The 20,701-nt window shown below is 41.5% G+C and overlaps 3 protein-coding genes across 5 annotated transcripts; 2 read left to right on the forward strand and 1 right to left on the reverse strand.

The window, feature by feature from the left end:
• Nucleotides 1-1,074: 1,074 nt before the first annotated feature.
• Nucleotides 1,075-9,926, forward strand: LOC117838448 (uncharacterized). Of its 2 annotated transcripts, XM_034718484.2 has the most exons (14): nt 1,075-1,324; nt 2,245-2,326; nt 2,820-2,923; nt 3,083-3,209; nt 3,582-3,676; nt 4,463-4,586; nt 5,417-5,497; nt 6,264-6,362; nt 6,447-6,602; nt 6,675-6,729; nt 6,806-6,879; nt 7,233-7,277; nt 8,418-8,585; nt 9,148-9,926. In XM_034718484.2, the coding sequence occupies exons 1-14, from the start codon at nt 1,287-1,289 to the stop codon at nt 9,616-9,618; spliced, it is 1,719 nt and encodes a 572-aa protein (XP_034574375.1). In that variant the 5' UTR covers nt 1,075-1,286; the 3' UTR covers nt 9,619-9,926. The 2 variants fall into 2 exon arrangements, with proteins under 2 accessions (XP_034574375.1, XP_034574376.1); XM_034718485.1 differs by lacking the exon at nt 1,075-1,324 and having other exon boundaries at nt 2,300-2,326; nt 3,163-3,209.
• A 1,137-nt stretch (nt 9,927-11,063) lies between these two features.
• Nucleotides 11,064-14,961, forward strand: LOC117839297 (rhomboid-like protein 19). Of its 2 annotated transcripts, none has more exons than XM_034719602.2 (8): nt 11,064-11,375; nt 11,619-11,746; nt 12,154-12,214; nt 12,584-12,750; nt 13,166-13,277; nt 13,372-13,574; nt 14,105-14,239; nt 14,443-14,961. In XM_034719602.2, exons 1-8 carry the CDS (start codon nt 11,343-11,345, stop codon nt 14,570-14,572), a joined length of 969 nt encoding a protein of 322 aa, XP_034575493.1. In that variant the 5' UTR covers nt 11,064-11,342; the 3' UTR covers nt 14,573-14,961. The 2 variants fall into 2 exon arrangements, with proteins under 2 accessions (XP_034575493.1, XP_034575494.1); XM_034719603.2 differs by having other exon boundaries at nt 11,354-11,375; nt 11,619-11,829.
• A 194-nt stretch (nt 14,962-15,155) lies between these two features.
• LOC117839298 (probable glutathione peroxidase 4) lies at nt 15,156-17,988 on the reverse strand. The gene is made up of 6 exons (XM_034719604.2): nt 17,808-17,988; nt 17,617-17,693; nt 17,455-17,516; nt 16,112-16,230; nt 15,571-15,738; nt 15,156-15,471 (listed from the first exon to the last, which is right to left on the reverse strand). The coding sequence occupies exons 1-6, from the start codon at nt 17,859-17,861 to the stop codon at nt 15,442-15,444; spliced, it is 510 nt and encodes a 169-aa protein (XP_034575495.1). The 5' UTR covers nt 17,862-17,988; the 3' UTR covers nt 15,156-15,441.
• Between the last annotated feature and the right edge of the window lie 2,713 nt (nt 17,989-20,701).

Here is a 20,701-nt window from a genome sequence, read left to right on the forward strand (position 1 = left end):
GCGGAGTGGGGAGCGGCGGCGGCTAGTGCCGATCTATCGAATGCGAGCAGGTAGGTTTCGGTCAACACGGAGCCGAACTCGAGTAACAGAGTATCATGGGCTGGATTGGGCTCCGGCTTCTTCACTTATGGGCTGGCCTGGGCTGCTTCTGTACTGTGCTTTCTCAGCTCGTTAAGCTCGCGAGCCGGCTCGAACTCGCTCGTTATACTAACGAGCGAAAAGTCCTGCTCGGCTCGTTAGGAAATTGCAGCGAGCCGAGCCGAGACAGCTAACGAGCCATGAGCTTTTTGTCCAGCTCTAGTCATGGATACTATGCTAAAAGAACAATTGAAGACTACCATGGGACCCTCAAATAAGCTACTCTTGGGCAGCTTATTTCAGATTATATGTGATCTCAAAATGGTTCCAAGATAGTTATTTATCCTATCACCTTGACTATAATCCAGCTTATATAACCTAGAGTCAAACAAATATGGTCTTACAATGTAGAAATTACAAATTTTTTGAAAGAGCTTTCATGAACATGTAGGAGTTTCACAAACAAGCCGTTCTATGCCTACCAAACAGGAAATTTCCTGTTACCAAAAAGGTGCATTGATGTGCTACTAATTCTAAATGTACAGGTACTACTACAGTACTAGCCATAAATGAGTGCACATATCCTCCCGTGCACACGTGTGTGCTAAAATCATTACCCATTTACTTCATGGGCACCATACATAAACGAAAAGCACGAAAATGAGGGATATGTTTTTGTCCGGATCAGATGTACTTTTGAGCGTTTGGAGATTCTTGCAAAGTCGTTTGATAGCGACCGCTGGTCTCACTTTCCTGAAATTCTCATATCTGAATCGGTAAAGTGCACCTGGAAGTTTAACCGCAAATCCGCAATCAACACGAGTAGCTGAATTTTTTACGAGAAAATAAATCGCTAGTACTATGGGAGTATCACTGTATCAGTGGTGCGATACCGTCAAAATAGAAGAACAGAGGGTCCCAGACGAGAAAACCGCCATTCCTTTTCCTTTCCGGCTCTCTCCCTTCCCAGCCTGCGCTGTCGCCGTCTGACGAGGCCGAGCCCGGAAAAGCGGAAGGCAGCTACGCAAACGCAAGGCAACCCCCCACCACCACCCCCGTTCACCGCAACCAAAGCAATTAAAAAGCCAGCCGGAGGAGGCGAACGGGGGCGGGGGGAAATCGGAAGCGATCAGAGCGAGAGCAGCAAGCTTGCTTGCTTCGTCTACCAGAATCCCTAATCCCCATCCCCCCTCCCTCTCTCCCCGCCGATGGACCAGCTGGTCAATTTCATCATCCGCCCGCCCAGGTGAGAGCTCCCTCCCCGTGCCCTGCCGCCTTCCGTTTCCGCCGCGCCGCCGCGATTCGGGTGTTGTGGGTTTGGATCTGGGCCGCGCCGGCTCGGAGGTTCTCCGGTGGGGCGGGTGGACGGGTGGCTCGGGCCCTCCCGGGGTTGGTTTGAGCGGTCGGAGTTGTACGGCCCAGGGAGTCGAATCGAATTCGCTGGTGGCAGTCCTCCGGTTGGCAACGAGGCCGCGCAATTGAGTTGTGATCTGTGGTTGGTCTTAGGTTTACGTGTGATAGTGGTAGTACTATGCGTGTGTATGAGGGACTAGCAATTCGGTTATTCAGGCCTCAGGGTGGTCGTAGCTTCGTATTGCTCCTAGTGTGAGTTACCAAATTAGGATGTTCTGGTAAACGTGAGTGTTTTTGTATCTGTTCAGCCCACTAATGGTTCGCTGAGCTAGTAGGATATCTGTGCTCTTATGATTATATTGTTTGCAATTTTTGGAAATGGGAGGGAGTGCCTGCTGTTTTGGTGAGTTTGGTAAAGTTAAAACAGTATATACATCGAACATGCTGTGAGTTGGTCTAATGTGTATTTTCTGTTGAGAACATACGTGTGAGGTTCCAGTAGACTGACCTCTTAAAGTGCTTATTACTATGGTCAGAATTTAATGTTGCAAATGTTACTAAACACATTCCTGTCTTTATGACATTTCTTTCGTGTCCTTATTGGCCTGTTGACTTCTTCATCAGTACTTAAATTTCAAAAACATAAACTGCTGTACTCAAATTGAAGGGCTTCTGGAAGTTCTGTTTACCACTAATACAGAAGTTATTCTTGTTTTGTAATTTTCAATAGCAGACAAGATACTTTTACGATCCTTTGAGTATCTTATTGTTACTGGGATCACTGACTGCTCTTCTATTTTCGTTGGATGACAGAGCTGACTACAGTCCAAATGACGATCTATTAGAGCAGGAGTTTATGCTGAAGGGGAGATGGTTCCAGAGGAAGGACTTGGAGGTCATATGTTTTTATATACTGCAATATGATGATAGCACACTAAAATTAGCCTGTGAACCTCTAAATCTCTTGGCACTGTAGGAGTAATTTTGCACAATTTTTCGGAATAGGGGTCCCCTGTGGATGAGATGACATGCTAGACAAAACAACAAATATGTTGCAAATGCAGGAGTAACTTAGAATCTCATTATACTTGCTTTTCTGGATATCCAGTATTAATCCATATTGTTTGAGGGATTATAAAATATACACATTCATACATTATAATATTATACGTACATGTGTAGCAATATAGGTACATATATCTATATGGGATTTCTCTGCTCTACCTGTTTAATCAGTAAAACTTGTTGACTGATATTAAGTTGTTCATATGTTTTAATTCCATGTTGGGCAAAGAACTTTAAGCTAATCGGGATAAATTTTTAGGTTCTTCTGCAGTTCTCCATGATTCTTTCTATATAATTAAATATGCTCTGTATTTCTTTTTCAGGTCAAAAATGGTCTGGGCAAGAAATTGCAGTGTAGTCACTATATGCCGGTTGTGATTCCTGAAGGAAAAGCTCTCCCCTGTGTCATATACTGTCATGGTAACAGGTAAGGCCACATGTATGTTCACATTAATGTGAGTTGTTTTTTTAGTCAAAATGGCTTCCCACCTATAACAAAGACAAAGCTCAGTTCTTACACATATCTGTTATGATATTCTATCTGTGTTGGCTTGGCATTAATTGATCTGCATTATTTATTTTCCAGTGGGTGCAGAGCTGATGCTAGTGAAGCCGCTATTATTCTTCTACCAACAAACATTACAGTCTTTACACTGGACTTTTCAGGGTCTGGACTCTCTGAAGGAGAACATGTCACCTTAGGCTGGAATGAGGTGAGAACTTGTTCTTATTCTGAAGTTTCAGTTTGCTTTGGGTTGTTTTTGCATTTCATGTTAGTAGGAGTATGGCCAGACAACCTGAAAAAGGAATCATACCAAATATTTTGGTATCTATTCTTTGTTTTCTATTCACAAGTATGTATAAGTTTTTGCGTCCAAGAGTAATCAAAGCTATAGGGCATTTTTGCATGGAGTTATTCTTGTTCTCCATCTGAGTATCTGTTTGATTAGCATGTTGAAACCTTCCCTGATCCCTTTGTCTCTCACTCTGTTTTGAACTAACATGTCTTAGCCACGTCATATTCTCATTATTAGTTTCATTGCCATCGAAGAGCGGCTGCTGATGAACTCTTTCTTGCTCAACAGAAAGAAGATCTGAAAGCTGTTGTTAACTATTTGCGTACAGATGGGAATGTATCTTGCATAGCTTTGTGGGGTCGCTCAATGGGTGCTGTCACAAGGTAAATTCCTTATGTTCAAACGAGTGTGGTCCTGAATGAGTAAATTACTACATCACATCACTCAGCTTATAGTAGAGTAATAAGACTATCGATTTGAGCCAGTTATTAGAGGTGGTAAATCTAATTGGCATGTTTGGCAGAAGTGCCCTGTTGGATGGGAATCGAAATGTAACCTGGCCACCATTCATAAAAAATAGAGCCTTTTCTGTCTCTGTCTACCTTGAAAAAATATATTAAGGGGAAACTATTGGAAATTTGTTTTCACAGTTCAGTTTTGCTGCCGCTGGCAAAAGGCATATGTGGCACATTGGCAGCCAGGTCATGCCATCTTAGCGGGTGGTGTGAAAGGACCGCTTGCTTTTTTTAAGTTTGTATTCCCTCCGTCCCAAATTACTATTTGTTTTGGCTTTTCTAGATACATAGCTTTTGATATGCACCTAAATATATACTACTCCCTTCATTCCAAATTGTAGGTCGTTTTGACTTTTATAGGTTCATAGATATTATTATGCACCTAGATATAGTGTATGTCTAGGTGCATAATAACATCTATGAACCTAAAAAATTTAAAATGACCTACAATTTGGAACGGAGGGAGTATGTCTAGATTCATAGAAAAAGCTATGTATTTAGAAAAGCCAAAACGAATAGTATTTTGGGACGGAGGGAGTACCTAACAGTTGCCTTTGGAAACATTTATGTGTTCAGTGCCCCTCTCCATGTGTGTTCATCTTTCTTATCTTTAAAGCCTATTCACCCTTTGACTTTTATCTTTATTATTTTTAGTCTAATGTATGGAGCGGAGGATCCATCAATTGCTGGAATGGTTCTTGATAGTCCATTCTCCAACTTGGTTGACTTGATGATGGAGCTAGTGGACACGTACAAATATCCACTGCCAAAATTCACGGTAAGCTTAATCTGGTGATATATACTTTGCCGCTTGTTAGTTTTTACTGTTAATGTTTAAATGGCCTTTTGCTGACTCAGGCAGTTGTGGTAGTTACTGTGTGCTTTTACTTTTACTTTACAATGTTGTTTGTGTCATCATGTCTTACACATACTCATTATTGTATCATGTGCATAGTCGTGCAACTGTTAGGATGTGGCACCAATAGATTAAAACAAGAGATACATAGACAAGACAAGAAGATCAAGATGAAATTGCGACTCACAATTTCCCTTTTTTTTTTCTTTGCATGAGCATAGTTGTCCAATAGTTTTTTTTTCCTTTTTTAAAAACTGTATTCACCAATAGTAGTTAGTAATTTTGATTATGAACTGAACTATAAAAAACATGAAAAGTCTTCACATATATATAGAGTTATAGACTGCACAGATCCAACTTGCTAGTAGCTGGAAAGGCTAGGTAAAAGTGGACAACTTAGCATTCAGACCATTAAGCTTCTTAGCCAAACAATTACTAAGACCATAGACTCAAATCTCCTATTGGACTCATGCGTGACCTCTGCATTTTTAAACTCCAATTTTTGTGCCCTGTATGAACTAGTGTTGGTTCCAGTGCTGTATGCCTGCATATCTTATTACTGTCGGCCCTTCTGTTTACTACCCAGATTCATGTTTTGACTTATGTTATTTTGTAATTATAATTGTGCTTTAGTTTCTGTTGACTGCTATACTATTTTCTCCTTTTTACAGTAAATATAACTGCAGCTTTTCTGCATACTTCCATAAAGTGATCGCATTTTATTTATCGCTGTGCTTCTGCTTTTTGCTTAGGTCAAACTTGCAATACAGCACATGCGAAAGATTGTCAAGAGGAAAGCTAATTTTGACATCATGGATCTTGATACTATTCAGGTTTGTTATCATCTTTATGTAAAGTTATTTACTTGTATTAAATGTTGATATTGTCAGGTTTTGAGCAAGGTTAGGTGGTCTTAAAACATCAAATTTACTGCTGTGACCATGAATTCACTTTCCTTTTTACTTTTATAAAGCTTTTAAACATTCCTTTAACTTTAACTTTTCTAGATTACTATCACAGAACCTTTACATTTGGGTCAGTATGTTGCACTTTTTTCTTTATTCGAACTTGCTACATTAAAATTTTATGTTTGTTGATTCTCTGCTCTTCCTCAAATAATGGTAGTTGCTATTAGCTGCTAGGAGATTTCTTCTTGTTCACCTTAACAGTAGTGTATGTCCTGCACTGCTAGGTTGGCATCACATACATGCTTTCTTCAATTCCCTCCTTGTTTTCTTCCCACCTTGACTAAACAAGGGACTATGCAGGCCTTTTCTCATAAAATGTATATTTTGTGTACCAGCTGCCTATTTACTATGCTGCAACAGATAATTGGAAACTTATAGGATGTTCAGTTTTGAGGAATGGGATGGTGATGGATCATCCGATCTTGTGTCCTAAACCTTACCCACTTGTTTTATTTGAGGAATGGAACGGGTTGATCCATAACCACCCCCTCCCTCATAAGCATGAGGAGCAGTGTCATCCCACAAAAATTGGGATGATCTCACGATGGACCATCTCAAACAACCCATTATTTCTGGCTCTGTTTTGATGGCATGCAAATGTGTACTTACTACTGGAAATGTAACCTTGCAGGTAGCAAAACGTTGTTTCGTTCCTGCCTTGTTTGGACATGCAACTGAGGATGATTTTATACTTCCCCACCATTCAGACAAGATATATGAATCATATATTGTAAGCTTCCATCTTTCCCATCAATGTAGACCACACACGACATTTTGTCTGCCAAGTTGGTTATGGTTGTTTCAAATTCTGCAGGGCGACAAAAACATCATAAAATTTGACGGGGATCACAATTCACCACGTCCTCAATTTTACTTTGACTCAATCACAATATTTTTCCATAATGTGCTAAACCCTCCTGAAGTGCCTGAGGATCATTATTTCATGACACCACATGGCAGCCTTGGTCAGGTAATACAGAACAATGTTCTTCACAGCCTATTGAAATATGTTGGCTTTACTTACCTTAGGTTCTGCTGATAGGGTCATTGGGATACAGAGCATGACATAGAATATAGGTTCGCTCAGTCACCCACAGGTATAATTTATAAACTTTGATGTTCACTTGGATTTGGTATATGAACTATAGCAATAACCTCTGTTTTTTTTTTCAGGAACAGCCCATGCAACTACCACAGAAGATGCCATTGCGCAGCTGCGTTCTAGAAGGCTCATGAGTAGAATGGAGGTGGGTGTTTCAATTGTTGATACTCTAAATGATTTCTTAGATAAACACTATGCTTCAGAACATTATCAATTAATTTGCTCCATCTATTTTCAAATACTTGATTAAATGCATATAACTATTAACTAGGCAGTCATTCCTTGTATAAAATGTGACCAGAAAATCCGTAAATTAACAAAAATATTGGGCGGACAATAGAGGAATGAAAGAGTTAAGAGGGCCATTTTGAGACAATTCTCAGAAATTGCAAGTCACCGAATATCATGAACATAGCTTTTAGTCACAAGTGTCCTAGCATTGTTATCTCTCATAATGAGTAGCAAGCATAGTTTTGGCTTCTTATGATGGTTTTGCAGGTCCCATCTGGTGCCACCACAGAAGACCGGGGCGACCGAACGGAGGTACTTCTTGGTGCTTCTTTGTTTCACTTCTTTTGTTCTGTTGCACTGAAGTTTCCTACTTGATCATAGCCTTCCGAACTGCGACACTGTGGTACAAAAGCAAATCTCCCTTAAGTCAATCCTAGAGAAACTGCAATTTGAAAAACAAGTATAACATGGTTAATTGCAATCAATTACTGGCATACTCGCTCTGATAGGGTGTTACAGAAAATACCTGACCGGAGGGCGTATCACGATTTCGGAACTTGTTGTATTATATACTGGAGTATTTAGGGCAGCTATGAGGTTGGTGTTCAAGTTGGTATTGGTAAACTTATGTATATTTTTCGATAAAGGAATAGTTCAATATTCCGGCCTCTACATCACAGTGCGAAATATCCAGCCAATTGATGTTGCATAGCAAATTGCGTTAATATGTTGTATCTAATGGTTAGAACATTATTTGATGTTGCACTATGTCCATATGCTGGGTGCCATGCACCATATTTTTGCTGACCGTAATATATCACACATTATAACCATAATAAAGTCCGCCTTTCCTTTGTTGTTTCTACCTTTTTCTATTATGTTCTTTGCTGACTGGCCTGAACATGTTCCCAGAACATGCACTTGAACAGCCAACATTTTACTGAATGAAATGTGCATTATATAGTGAGTATTGAGTGCAGTCCATGTAAAATTTGAACTGTGACATAGAACTTCAGGTATTGTTTGCTTCAGAATTGAATTTCAGATGTTTGCTTTTGAGTTATAGTTAGGAATGCAAGTGGTGACACCATGGGTGTTAGTGGTGCAGTTAGATAGTTCATTTTATCCCACTCCCTCTGCTTTGAAATCTGGATTAGAGTTCATTTTAATGAGTTCTGGGTCGACCCAATGATTCAGACAAAATCACAAAACAAGCTTCCCTAGTTGTAGTTGTAATCACAATGGGTTTTAGACCTCATTTGACTTGATACTGGTGTGCCAAGTACATCTTGTCCAAAAACATATGTTGACCTTTTTGGTACATCATATTTGATATATTTTGCTGATAAATTTCATTGATCTGTCTGAATGCTAATCTTAGCAAAGCTTACAGAAATTTACACCTATCCAGCATGACTATACAGATTTTTTACTTGCATTCTGTCTGAACAGGGATTGGATAGTGATGTTGGTCCCTCCTCATCTAGCGTATCAACAGCAACTCCTCCCAATGGCCGCAACGGAAGGCTGCTCACTCCAACCTCTGATGATGGCGAGTATGTGGAGTACTCATTTGATAGCTTATCAGATATGCCTTATACCATGGAAGATGAAGATAGAGTAAGTCACATCTCAAATTCCTTCAGCAATTTAAGTTAGAATTATGCTGTTATGGTGCACTATGTTTTGTAATAGTAGTGTCCAGCCAAGCTTCTCGTAGTGGAAGGTTTGAAGCGCACGGCACCCTGGTTGAGCTTGTAGTAATACTGTCTTAGGACCTTTATATAGCTATAGTTCTACAGAGGGTGAAAATAGGTTCTGGAGCTGGGTGCCTGGATCATTGATTATAAGATTGTGGAGATAAGTTCGTACTGATCTTTGGTTGTTGAGTGAGGAGAGTACACCTCCCTAAGGACTATTGGTGCAGATGAGCACTCCAATTTGAAATGGGGATCTTAACAACTTGAACTTGACTTGACCTGTAAGGTATGAGATAACTTTGATGGTAGCGCTTTTGTTAGTACCATATATCTCATGCATGTAGTTACGCCAAATCAATGTCGTAAGGATTACAAGGATGAATTATAATTATGTTGAATGTGCTTCTATTTTGTAAGATTCATCCCTTTTTTTGTTGCTGAGCTTATCAGTGGTGAATCTTGTGTTGCTGTGCTAAATGCAGATGCTGATGCGAGCAATTATGGAATCGCTGAAGGACTATGAACAGTCAAATACAAAAAATGCGCAATCAGTTTCATCAGATGCTGCATCCAAAGAGAACAATACTGTAAAAGACTGCAACGGTGTGGCTGGTGCAGCATTGGAGCCAGATGCATCCTTGGTGCCCACTGATGCTCCTGGCAAGCATACTGCTGTCTGCAACAGTGGAGCAAAAGCGGGTGAAGTACAAAGTGTGGATACCCAAGCTGTAAACAACACTGCTTCAGCTAATGCTTCTGGCTCTTCAGAGCCCCTGGCGTCAACACAGATCACCAACGGGAAGCTGGTCTCAGCGGAATCCCAGAAAACGACACAGAACGTCAGTGGAGAGGACGGCACGAGAGCAACTCTGGTAGTTCAAAAGAGCCGGACCGGTGGCCTAATAGATGGCCTGACACAAAAATGGGGTTCCTTCTTCAAGAACAATGACTGAGACGAGCACAGTACACAAATAACTCCCTTGACAATACATGTTCCGGTGTGTTAATAGTCATAGAGTTGCTGTTGGCTGATGTCCAGCTTGATTCGTTTTACGTGTAAAATGGAAAGGAAACAGATGGTTTCAGGATGTTTGTGTATATATAGAACTAGGAAATTGTAGCGCCCCCATTGGTTGTGTATCATGTCTCACACTCGCAACTTTGGTTCTGGTGAATTGGCAAGCCCTTATTCTTGCTCATGGGTTGTAACATAATTGGAAAGCTCATTATCTTGTAGTTGTATTTGTGATTTTTTTTTAAATTTCTTCATTTAAGGGTAGACCGGTAGAGTTAGCGCATCGCAATGTGGATTCGAATTGTGTTGCCCGTGTCATATTAAACTTTTGTACTCCTCCATATTTGTCGCTGTTGACTTTTTCGTACAAAGTTTGACCAGTTTGACCATTCGTCTTATTCAAAATTTGTTGCAAATATATTAGAAGATAAGCCACGCTTAAAATAGCTTTGATAACAAAGTAAGTTACAAATAAAAGAAATGGTATTTATATAATTTTTTGAATAAGACGAATGGTCAAATGTCGTGATCAAAAGTCAACAGTGATAAATAAATATTTTAATACGTAAGGAGCGTGTATTTGGGTCTGTGATGTCCAAAATCATCTTTTTGGATTCTTGAGATATTTATTATGATCTCTCCTCTACTTTTGTCTGTTTTGTTCTAGCACATGTTTAAACAAGACGGGAGGCCTGATCCATTGTGTTGTTAAGCTGGAAGTCTGATTTTAGTCGGCGGGTTCGAGCACAAGTAACTTTAACCAGCTGTGCTGCTAGATTCAGTTGATCCTCTACTTGATGTGTCCTGATGCAATGAGACTGAAAGCGATCGCCGCTCGGCCGGTTGTGCTGGCGTGTTGCAACGGGCCCATCATCTAGCTCCGACGACGTGGAGGAGTCCGGCTGCTTGCCGACACGACGGTGGACGTCGGAGCAGGGAGGTGGGCATGGGATTGTTCTCATCACTCGCTGGAAGACAGAATGTGCTGAGGTATGGCACTATCTGCCACAGGCCGCAGCCAGCAAGCCCGTGCCGCTCTTCCCCTCTTTCCTCGGTCGTCGCCTCGTCGGTAGCCGCTCACGATGCCACGCATCTCGCACTGTGCTGCCCTTACTCGACGTGGTGCCCACTCGTGGCGTTCATGCCTCGCCCATCCAACGGTGGATGCGATTGCAATGCATGTTGTTAGGCTCGAACCACGCGCGGGCGCGCGGTAGGAGCGCACGCACTCCTCCCTCGCAGTTAAGTTGAGCGCGTGCATGCGCGTACTGACTGGATCCGGACCCAACCGAATCCCAACGGACGGACCCGCCCGCCTCCTGCGAGTGGATGGAGCAATGGACCGACCGGCCCATGCCCACCACCACCAGGCGTCCTAGTTGAATCATACCCGTCCATCTCCCCCTCGCCGCATAAAACCCGCGGCTCGACTCGCCCCTGCTCACCGGCGACGGAGGGAGGACGCCGAGGAGGCTCAATCCGCTCCCGACTCCATTGCCGCGAGATCATCACCTCGCAGCCGCAGAAGCGCCGCGCCGCGGCCGCCTGGACCCGCGCGTCGACGGCCGCTACGCCCGCCCGCCCGCCCGCCCGCCGCCACCCTTTTTGACGAGTGTCGGTGACCTCGGGTTCCGCGGGGAAGGGGAGGTCGCTGCCGACGCGATGAGCGCCTCCGCCACCCTGATCCCGGCAGCGGTACGGCTCCTCCACCGCCACGCTCTCTCTTCCTCTTTCCCCGCTAGCCCTGCGCCCGCGCGCGTGAAAACCCGTCCTGGTGATCCGCGCGTGCTTCGTCCACCTTCGGATCGGATCGGCCTTGTTCGAATTGCTCGCCCTCCGCGTGCCGTTTCGAACGAGGCGGCCGGCCTTGCGCCCCCTGCATTCTAAGTTGCTGAGCTATTGCGTTGATGCGTGCGCTGATTGATCTCGGTGGTGCAGGGAGGGAAATCATCCTTCACGGGGTTCACCAAGCTGTGCAAGGGCCTCGCCGTCATCCTGTTCCTCGCCCACATTCTGGTCCAGCTCTTCCCTTCGGCCGCCGGCTATCTCGCGCTGATACCGGCCAGGTGCCCACTGGATTCCTGAACCCACCTGGTTAACTTAGTTAACGGTCTTCTGAAGTTCTGTACATGGGGGACTGCAATTTCATGTAATTTGCACTCCCATTAAGCTGCTGCTCGGTTGCGTTCAATTGTAATCTCACTAATTTGCACTCGCATTCAGTTACTGTTCAATTTGCGTTAATTGAAATGAGAAAAAAAAATATGTGGTAAGTGTTATGGGTAAGAGGTACCGTTATAGTTACTGCTCATCGTGTTTCATTCGATTCTGTTGTAAATTTGGATGTTGATTTATACCCATATATAACTACATCTATCTGCCACTAAGATCCTTATTGTACCATTTCTTCACAGTAGATTATCTGGACAACTGTTTCCAGGTGATTAACTAACTAGAGCTGATTTCTGCACAGGACGATCCCATTTGCTTGGAACCTGGTGACTGCTGGTTATATTGAGCAAACAATTCCAGGGGTATGTTTTCCTCAACACATCTCCAATACACCCATACACCATTCTATGATTATGCTGACCAAACATTGAAACAAAAGATGGACTCTTAGTATGTCAGAAGATCGTTAGGGATGCTATGATACTGCAATTCTGTTTTCTATAATATTGTCTGATGAGACATGGTGCTTGAAGCTTGATGTACTCACAAAGAGTGTTACCCTGCTGTGTGTTCGTCTTCAGTTCTCTAGGAAATCTCTGTCTCCCTAGTTCACTAAATCATTATGCTCTCTTACCTTGGATGCTGCAGCACACCCTTCAACGTCTCGAAGGCTCATTATATGTTACATTAGGCAATGGCAACTGTATCTGACATGGTTCGTGTGATTCCAGGTGATTGTCAGCATAGTTGGTCTTCTTCTATTTGGGAAGGTGTTGGAGCCTTTATGGGGCGCTAAGGAGTTGCTCAAGTTCATTTTTATTGTTAATCTCTCAACTTCAGCATGTGTCTTCGCAACTACTATTGTTTTGTACTACATAACACAGGAGGAGAGCTACCTGTAAGTGTCACATTTCTTTTATAGCTTACTAGTCACATAGTTTTTCTATTAGATATTACATGGCCACTTTGTTATATTCTTTAGTGAACTCGTAAAAGTAATAGTTGAACAGGCAGCCTGCAAACTCGGCCATTACCATGATATGTGATCTGTCTCCTATCGAGTCTTGTACCCTTTGAAGTGGATTGCTGACCTCGCTCATTTAAAAATGATATTTCTATCTCAAAGAACTAGATTTAGCCCATTGGGGGAGATGCAGCAACATATTCTTTTTCTGATTCTTTTGAATACCTGATATTCACGCTATTTCAACATGATCTAGTTGTACTTCACCATGAAAATTTACATTACGCTATTTCAACATGATCTAGTTGTACTTCACCATGAAAATTTACATTACACCTATCATTTGCAGCTACACACCTCTTTCTGGATTTTATGGAGTTCTTTCAGGACTACTGGTGGGCATCAAACAAATTTTACCTGATCAGGAGCTTAATCTTTTCGTGCTCAAGATTAGTGCAAAGGTAATTCACTTCAAAATGAAAATTTTCCAATTTCACATTCAATTTTCATTCCCTTACAAGGTTTGCTGACAATTTATTTTTTCTGTTTATTCAGTGGATTCCATCTATTGTTGCATTTATCTCTGTTGCTGTAAGCTTCTTCCTGAAGGAATCAATGGTATATCTTCCGATCATATTATTTGGTATCTATGTGAGTTGGATTTACTTGCGATACTTCCAAAAGAGACTAGAAGTAGGCCTAAAGGGGGACCCAAGTGATGAATTCTCATTTTCAAGCTTCTTCCCTGGATTTTTGAGGTACTTGATTTTCCCCAGTGATCTTGCTGTAACCCAGTGGGAAATGTAATGCAATAATTCTACAAAGTGCAAACATTTCAGAGGATCCCTTACAGTAACCTTGTTGATCCTTTTGTTAATCTCTGGCATAGAAAGTTGGAAGCAAGTTTTAGGTTACCCTTGCGATATCTCCATCTCCAAAATTATGCGTAAAGAAAAGAACTACAAAAATTTAACTGTTGACAAATAGGTGCTCATCCAACCTGCTGTTCACCAAGCTAGGGGCAACTCCTGGCTCCTGGTAATCAATCAGAAATGTAGCACAACAGTTTCATGTTAGTTTTCGCTAAGGGTTCTGCAAAGAGTTTTGTTTAGTATTTTTGTGAAGGTTATCAAACATTTTTGAACCAGCTATGTAGGATTCAGCAGTGCTAGAAAGAAATAGATTCAAATTTTATCTTTTGTTTCATAAGTTTATAGTATGGGTTTCCTTCTTGTCATCCTATTGTTTTGAGAATACATCACTACTGCTGATACATTAACATGTGCAGGCCTATTTTGGACCCGATAGCTTCTATCTTCCACAAAATTTTCTGTGGGCGATCTGCAAGATATGAAAGCACAGGCCAGGCATTGGATGGCTCACAGTTCCCTGGTTCAGGCTCCATTGAGGCGAACAGGAGGAGGTGCAAATCCCCTTTTCTCTCATTATCCTAGCCATCCATCATTGGAAACCCTTTCCTATCTGTTGAGCACCATCACGAACATGATTTCCTACCCATTGATTAGCGTGATGTTCTTACTGTAGAGCTTGAGCCTCCTTGACTATCCGGTGATACCAACTTCAGTCGGCATCTCATCTGATTTCACCGTTGTCCATTCCATGCAGAGAAAGGGGTCAGAGGGCGCTGGAGCAGAGGCTGGCAGAGAAGCTGGCCGCAGTCAGGAGCGCAGAGGGCACGGACCCGCCACCGCCGCCTCAGCAGCAGCCGGAGGAGGATGCTTCTGATAAAGTCTGAGTCCTCTGTTCGGTTGGTGGAATTCACAGCCTGCATTGTGCATTTGCTGAGTGTTTTTGCGCATGCCGTCGTGTGAGCGAGACTCTGGAAAGTGGAGTAGCTCACAGGCATGACTATGACTAGACTCATGAGTAGTGTAGCAAAGGGGGAGAGGTGCAAGAAGGCAAATGCGACGCGCATGCGCGAACCAATTGTTGCAAGACAGCGAGCAGTTTTTTGCACGGGTGTTTCGTGTCCAGTGGTCGAGCCTTTTTTTTTAAGGAGAAATATATATATTCTCACGATAACCCAGCTAAATCGCAAGACATCCACTTGTCAAGTCTTGCCAAACACTTTATTATGCTTCATGTGCGATCTGGCAGAAATGCTACGTGCCAAACAACCCTGTATCTTGTGTTGTCTTGCCTGATATGGTGTTTATCTAAGATCCTTGTGCTTCCTGCCTAAAAACGTCTCGACCAGAAATGTTCGGTGATCTATGAGTTGGGCGATCTGGGCAGAGGTGGTCAGGATATGGCATATCTGCTTAACTGAATAACATGGTCCATCAAGTCATGGAGCGTAATCTGGCCATAGACAAGCATAAGCACAAACCTTAAAACTATAATGCTTCACCAGTGTTACATAGTTTGCATCCGTGAAAAATCGCATAAGAGCAGGATGGGGAAGATGGTGGCTAGTTAATACAATCCCTACTTTACACAAGAAGGAAACAAGGGCACGATGAGCGTGAAGGTGAAAATCAGGGTAATATTACACGAATGTACTACAGACAAACAAAGATGCCTAAATGTTGCTACAACAGAATAAGCTTTGCAAGCGCTACTTCTCTGCAAGTGGGTGATGGATGAGATTAGATGACATAAGATCTATTTTTCAAGGGCCTTCTGGATGTCCTTCTGCGAATTCAAACAAACACCAACCATAGATAAATTATGCAGAACATGTATGTGTGTGTGTGTGTGTGGAGGGACAAAGAGAGAGGGAGGGAAAGATACCTCAATTGACATCGGAGTGGTCGAAGTTGCGTATCTATCAATGACCTTCCCATTTTTGTCGACGAGAAACTTAGTAAAATTCCATTTGATTCTTGACCCAAACAAACCAGGCTTGCTCGCTTTCAGAAACTTGTAGACCGGTGCAGCATCTGGGCCATTTACACGCACCTGCAAACCCAAGTTTTAAAAGGTGATCAGCCCTCTTGATAAAAATAATGCATAGTTTGCTGATGTCAAGTCTATCCAAAATACACCTTTCCAACAACAATCACAACTGATTAGCTGTATTTTTATTAGGTGAGACATAGATGCAGACTTCATCTCTAAAAACATTTGTGCAGAGCAACTTAAACTTCTCTGATTATGCCAGCAAAAACCAAGATAACAATGTATCATGATGTTTTGTTTCTACTGCATGAAGTTAGTTTCCAAATTGATGTACTCTACCATGTGACATATACATACCGTGCCATCATCTAGAAATTAGGAAATTGGTAAAAAGCTTCTTAGCAACCAAGCAAGTTCGACAAACAGTTTTTACCTTCTGAAAAACTGGGTATTCCGCTTTAAATCTGGTGCAAGCAAAGTCTTTTATCTGATCAGCAGTCCCTGGCTCTTGCCGCAAAAACTGATTGCAGGGGAATGCTAATATCTCAAAGTCTAGAAATTTTGGAAGCAACATTAGTTTATGTTAGATCCAGATAACAAAGACAGAACAGTTTAATGGAATGGCACACGCAAAATAATTTTGATGCAAGGTTGGATAAGACGATCGGTTTGATAGCCACCCACAATGAAGTTAATTCAATGCAAATGCGTAACAGGGTATAGTACTTGATGCATAAGTAACAACATATCAACATCATTCCGACTTCCGGGTGTCATTTGAACTCCTTGCAGTTTTGATAATTTGATTTAACTCCGCTGAACACAGGCCATAATTTGATGTTAGGTGGCTGATAACTAAGTGTCATGCTTTTCAATTTATGGAGTTGTTCAACAATTTTTGGAAAATAATTCTTATGGGAGCAAATATCTTCATTGGAAAACAGAGTTCCCATTGCCTTCAGAACCTTTCGTTCACCTTCAAAAGGTCTCTGAAAGTTAGGACCACTATCCAAGTGGTCCCTGAAATTGGTTTAAATTGAAATTTTCTCACAAAAAAATTGGAAAAATGATCCTTACTCCTCTTAGAATTGTTCAAGTCTAATCATCTCAAAATAGTTCCAAGACAAAGAGAGGCTATGAAAGCTGACAAGATTAATGACTCTTGAATGCAGTTATCAGCAACAGCACTCCAGAAAACGAAAGATCACCACTCCTATTTGATAAGCTAACTCAATGAAATTGTATGCATCATGTACCTACCACATAGCTAAAACTAATAAAGGCATGTTGAAGAACACTATATTTGCAAGCAGCCGCAGGTAAGGCCACTGCTAAGCTATGAGTTCTGTCTGCCAGACAATGTAGAATCTCCCTAGATTAATCATTAGGGATGCAAGTTATATATATTTTGGGTCATTGGGTCGACCCAAAAAGTTGATAAAATGAACTAGAATAGCATTCCACGTAAATAATTTGGGAAGATAAATAAACTAGAGTGGCATGCCATCGTAATTAATCAGCTGACCCAGAAAACACTGTTGGGTACCCACTTGCATCCCTACTAATCATACACCTTTTTCAGGTGGAAACTTAGGTGGTTATTTGCCATTCCACTTCGAATAGGATACTAAAGCCACTATTCGAACAAGCATCAACGTGTTAGTGTGTTACTACTCCAATTCCAACTAGAACCCTTCTTGAATTGAATCACTCGTCCACAAAGATCCATGAACAAGCACAAAAATACGTAAGAACAGCAGCAAGCAAAGCACTGACCTTTGTCCCTGTACTTCTGATAAAGCTCCGTCAGTTGCGTGTAATTGACCTCCGTGAACCCACTGGTGGCATCAAGAACACCAACCGTTTCAGCATCTCAGAAACTAAGATACCACCGAAAAAGAACAAATTCTACAAGCTGCCAGGGGGGAGAGATGATACCATTTGGAGGCGACGTTGACGACGAGGAGGACCTTCCCCTTGTAGGTCTCCAGGCTCACTTCCTTGCCGTTGCAATCCTGCTCCGGAAAGAAATCCCCAAAAATTTTATTTCGGCCAAAACCAGCGAGAGAAAATAAAAACACAAACAGGATTACGCAGAAGAAACTTGATCTCGGGAGGAGTCGCCGCACCTTGACGGTGAATTCGTGTATGGAGGTCTCCGGCACGGACTCGGCCGCCCCCATCCCGCCACGGCTCCTCCTCCCCTTCGCTCCCTCTTCCCTTCCCTACCGGGCGGAGCTCTCTCGAATCCCCCGTCTCCTGATTTGATTCTTCTCGTGTTCTTTATTTTTTCCCCCCTAGGTTGGAGAGAGAATGGGAGGGGAGAAGCGCGTGTTTATTTATAGCAGGATCAGATCATCAGAGCTCCGTGTGTGTGGGCCCCGCGGAGCAGTGGCACAGGCTGTCTGGTCTGGCTCAGCTCTGGCGAGGAAAATGTGAACGGCTTTTGCGGCATGTGGGCCCACCAACAGCATTTATGTGACGGCACAAGCCCGGTGTACCGGCCTACCGGGGAACATGGACTGCTGTATCGGTGATTGCGGAGGTTGTAGTAGCAGCATAGCAAAGTGAAAAACTGAAAATTACGAGTCAAACTTTACCTTTTCAAAATGGTACTCCTCCATCCGCTTATTTTTTAGGCGTAGTTTGACTGTATCAAATCAATCTTTGACAAAAGTTTTAGTTTAAACCGTGATCATTGCAAGCATTTCAAAATATGACATATTGACATCCATTTTTTTTTTGCACTTACGTATAATCGGATTGACGGTTGGTCAAAGTGTGAACTGCAACTGCATCTTATAAAAATAACAAGGTTGCCCTCGACAATTGTTTATTGTTAAAATATACTTCTTGGTACCGAGAGAATTTGCCTCTATTCACATCTTTATATGCCGTTTCCTTCTTCCATGCAATAACAAAGATTTTATTTCCTATTAAATCCCAATGTACACCATAACAAGTAGCATGGAAGTCTTAAGATCAAGCGGAGGAACTTTGGTGCTGGCATCTTAGGATGGTACGGTGCTATGGTTGGTTGTGCAACAATGATGCAACGATCTTGAGTTGAGCGGTGTGTGTACGTGAGATGCGGCATTACTATAGATGTGTGCGGCCGTGTCGATTGTTCAATTCAACCAGCCTACGTTGTTTGTTGAGTTGAATGGTGCGAGCGTTGTGTGACGCGTGCTGATATCTCAATCCAGCCGGGGATGGTGTTATTTGATGTTTTTTTATTTTTGCCCAGTTTGGACTTCATCTTCTTTTTAATACAATCGGCAGCTCTCCTGCCTGGTTCATTTAAAAAAATAAGATGGCGCTAATAGAGGGCCTATCAAACAAGCACCGAACTAATAACGTTAGTAGGAAATATTGCTCTTACGCACGTGCCTAAGGATGAATAAAAACATATATCGCAATCGATCGAATTGAAGTGAAAAGCAATCCCTCCTTTCGTTCTTCCTTTACTTGTCAATAGTTAAAAATGTGCATTAAGAATAAAGATCATCGGAAATGCTTCAAAACCTTAGCCAGGTATGAGCATTGGTTAGTTTTTCCATGGAGTTCTCTGTTCTTTTTTTTAATCATACAAATACGGTATGAAAATTGCAAGTAATAGAACATCACTTGCCTATAGAAATAAAATAATATGCATAATGTGTAGCTTATACGAAATTAGTGTGATTTTAATTGAAAGTGAAAATATTTTCGCTCCAGATAAAAACAGAAATAGTCTCTTATGGAAACTTGGAAAACTTATTTTAAAAATATTGTCATAAGTTTACATACAACCTTTGTTTCCCTTTAGAGTCATCATCTAGGTATTATCACGAATAGAAATGAAAAATCATCTTGCTGATATCTCTTATTAAGAAACACTATGCTCAGACAAGGTGTAATTCGTAATCGTTTTCAATTTTCCTTATTTTCTAATACCACTGGCATTTCGCCATTATACTAGTGAAACTTTTAGAGTTAGAACTTATATAAGGCTACCGCTTAGCATCCTTTTAACCTGCATCTAGCTTTGTCCACGGTTTATTGACCAACTAGCACCTACGGTATTTCAAAAAAAGAAGAAAACATATAATTATGATTAAGAAATAACTATGTAAATATATGAAAACATGTTTAAGAATAACTATTCTAACAAATTAAACAATATAACTATATAAATATGCATAAACCGCATCAAATCCTAAGATAACATAGGCCTTGCATTGTTTGTAGGCTTGTAGCATCAATGCGGTGTATTCGATTAGCATCAATAGTATCTTCAGCAAAATGATACTAAGCTCGCGAAAATAGCCAAAACCTACATGCGCCTTTACATGTATCTAGTATTCCCAACTATAAACAATAACCTACTTAAAATAATGTAGATAGTATTCCCAACTATAAACAATAACCTACTTAAAATAATGTAGATAGTGATAAAAAAATCAAATAAAATATTATGAGTATGTGAAAGTGGTCAGCAACACCGTTGTACAAACCTTGCCCTTAGCTAGCACCTAGTTTGCCTCATTCTTAGTTTCCATTGTCAAACAGCACTAGTGATGTATCGTACTTAAAGATGTGACGGTCTATCCTTTTGCGGAAACACTAACAAAATTAGAAGATATGCATAAACAAGCTAGCACCCGGTTGGTTTCCAGCCTTTTTGCCATCTACTAGTGCTATACCATAGCTAACCAATTAGTTAGCAATATCCCCTCCATCCCAAAAAGAATGCAATTCCAGTTTTATCCTAAGACAAACAATCATAAGTTTAACCAAGTTTATGCAAAAATATATAACGACTCATGATACAAAACAATTATCACTAGATTTGTTATGAAATATATTTTCATAATATACCTATTTTGTGCATTTAAAGTTGGCACCCTTCCTTATAAACTTGGTCAAACTTGAAAAAGTTCTAGTTTGACTTAGGACAAAACTAGAATTGCATTTTTTTTGGATGGAGGGAGTATATTACATGGATTTTAGCAACACGACGAATACAAGCATAGCAGTCTAA

The sequence above is a fragment of the Setaria viridis genome, chromosome 9, assembly GCF_005286985.2.
Source record: "Setaria viridis chromosome 9, Setaria_viridis_v4.0, whole genome shotgun sequence".
Classification (NCBI taxonomy): domain Eukaryota; kingdom Viridiplantae; phylum Streptophyta; class Magnoliopsida; order Poales; family Poaceae; genus Setaria; species Setaria viridis.

Coding starts and splice junctions, on each gene's coding strand:
- LOC117838448 (XM_034718484.2), top strand. CDS start 1,287: ATGGACCAGCTGGTCAATTTCATCATCCGCCCGCCCAG. Junction 5,498..6,263: donor TGGATCTTGATACTATTCAG/GTTTGTTATCAT, acceptor GTAACCTTGCAG/GTAGCAAAACGTTGTTTCGT. Junction 6,880..7,232: donor GGCTCATGAGTAGAATGGAG/GTGGGTGTTTCA, acceptor ATGGTTTTGCAG/GTCCCATCTGGTGCCACCAC.
- LOC117839297 (XM_034719602.2), top strand. CDS start 11,343: ATGAGCGCCTCCGCCACCCTGATCCCGGCAGCG. Junction 12,215..12,583: donor TTGAGCAAACAATTCCAGGG/GTATGTTTTCCT, acceptor GTGTGATTCCAG/GTGATTGTCAGCATAGTTGG. Junction 13,278..13,371: donor TGCTCAAGATTAGTGCAAAG/GTAATTCACTTC, acceptor CTGTTTATTCAG/TGGATTCCATCTATTGTTGC.
- LOC117839298 (XM_034719604.2), bottom strand. CDS start 17,861: ATGGGGGCGGCCGAGTCCGTGCCGGAGACCTCCATACACGAATTCACC. Junction 17,517..17,616: donor GTCAACGTCGCCTCCAAATG/GTATCATCTCTC, acceptor TGATGCCACCAG/TGGGTTCACGGAGGTCAATT. Junction 15,739..16,111: donor AATACCCAGTTTTTCAGAAG/GTAAAAACTGTT, acceptor TTGGGTTTGCAG/GTGCGTGTAAATGGCCCAGA.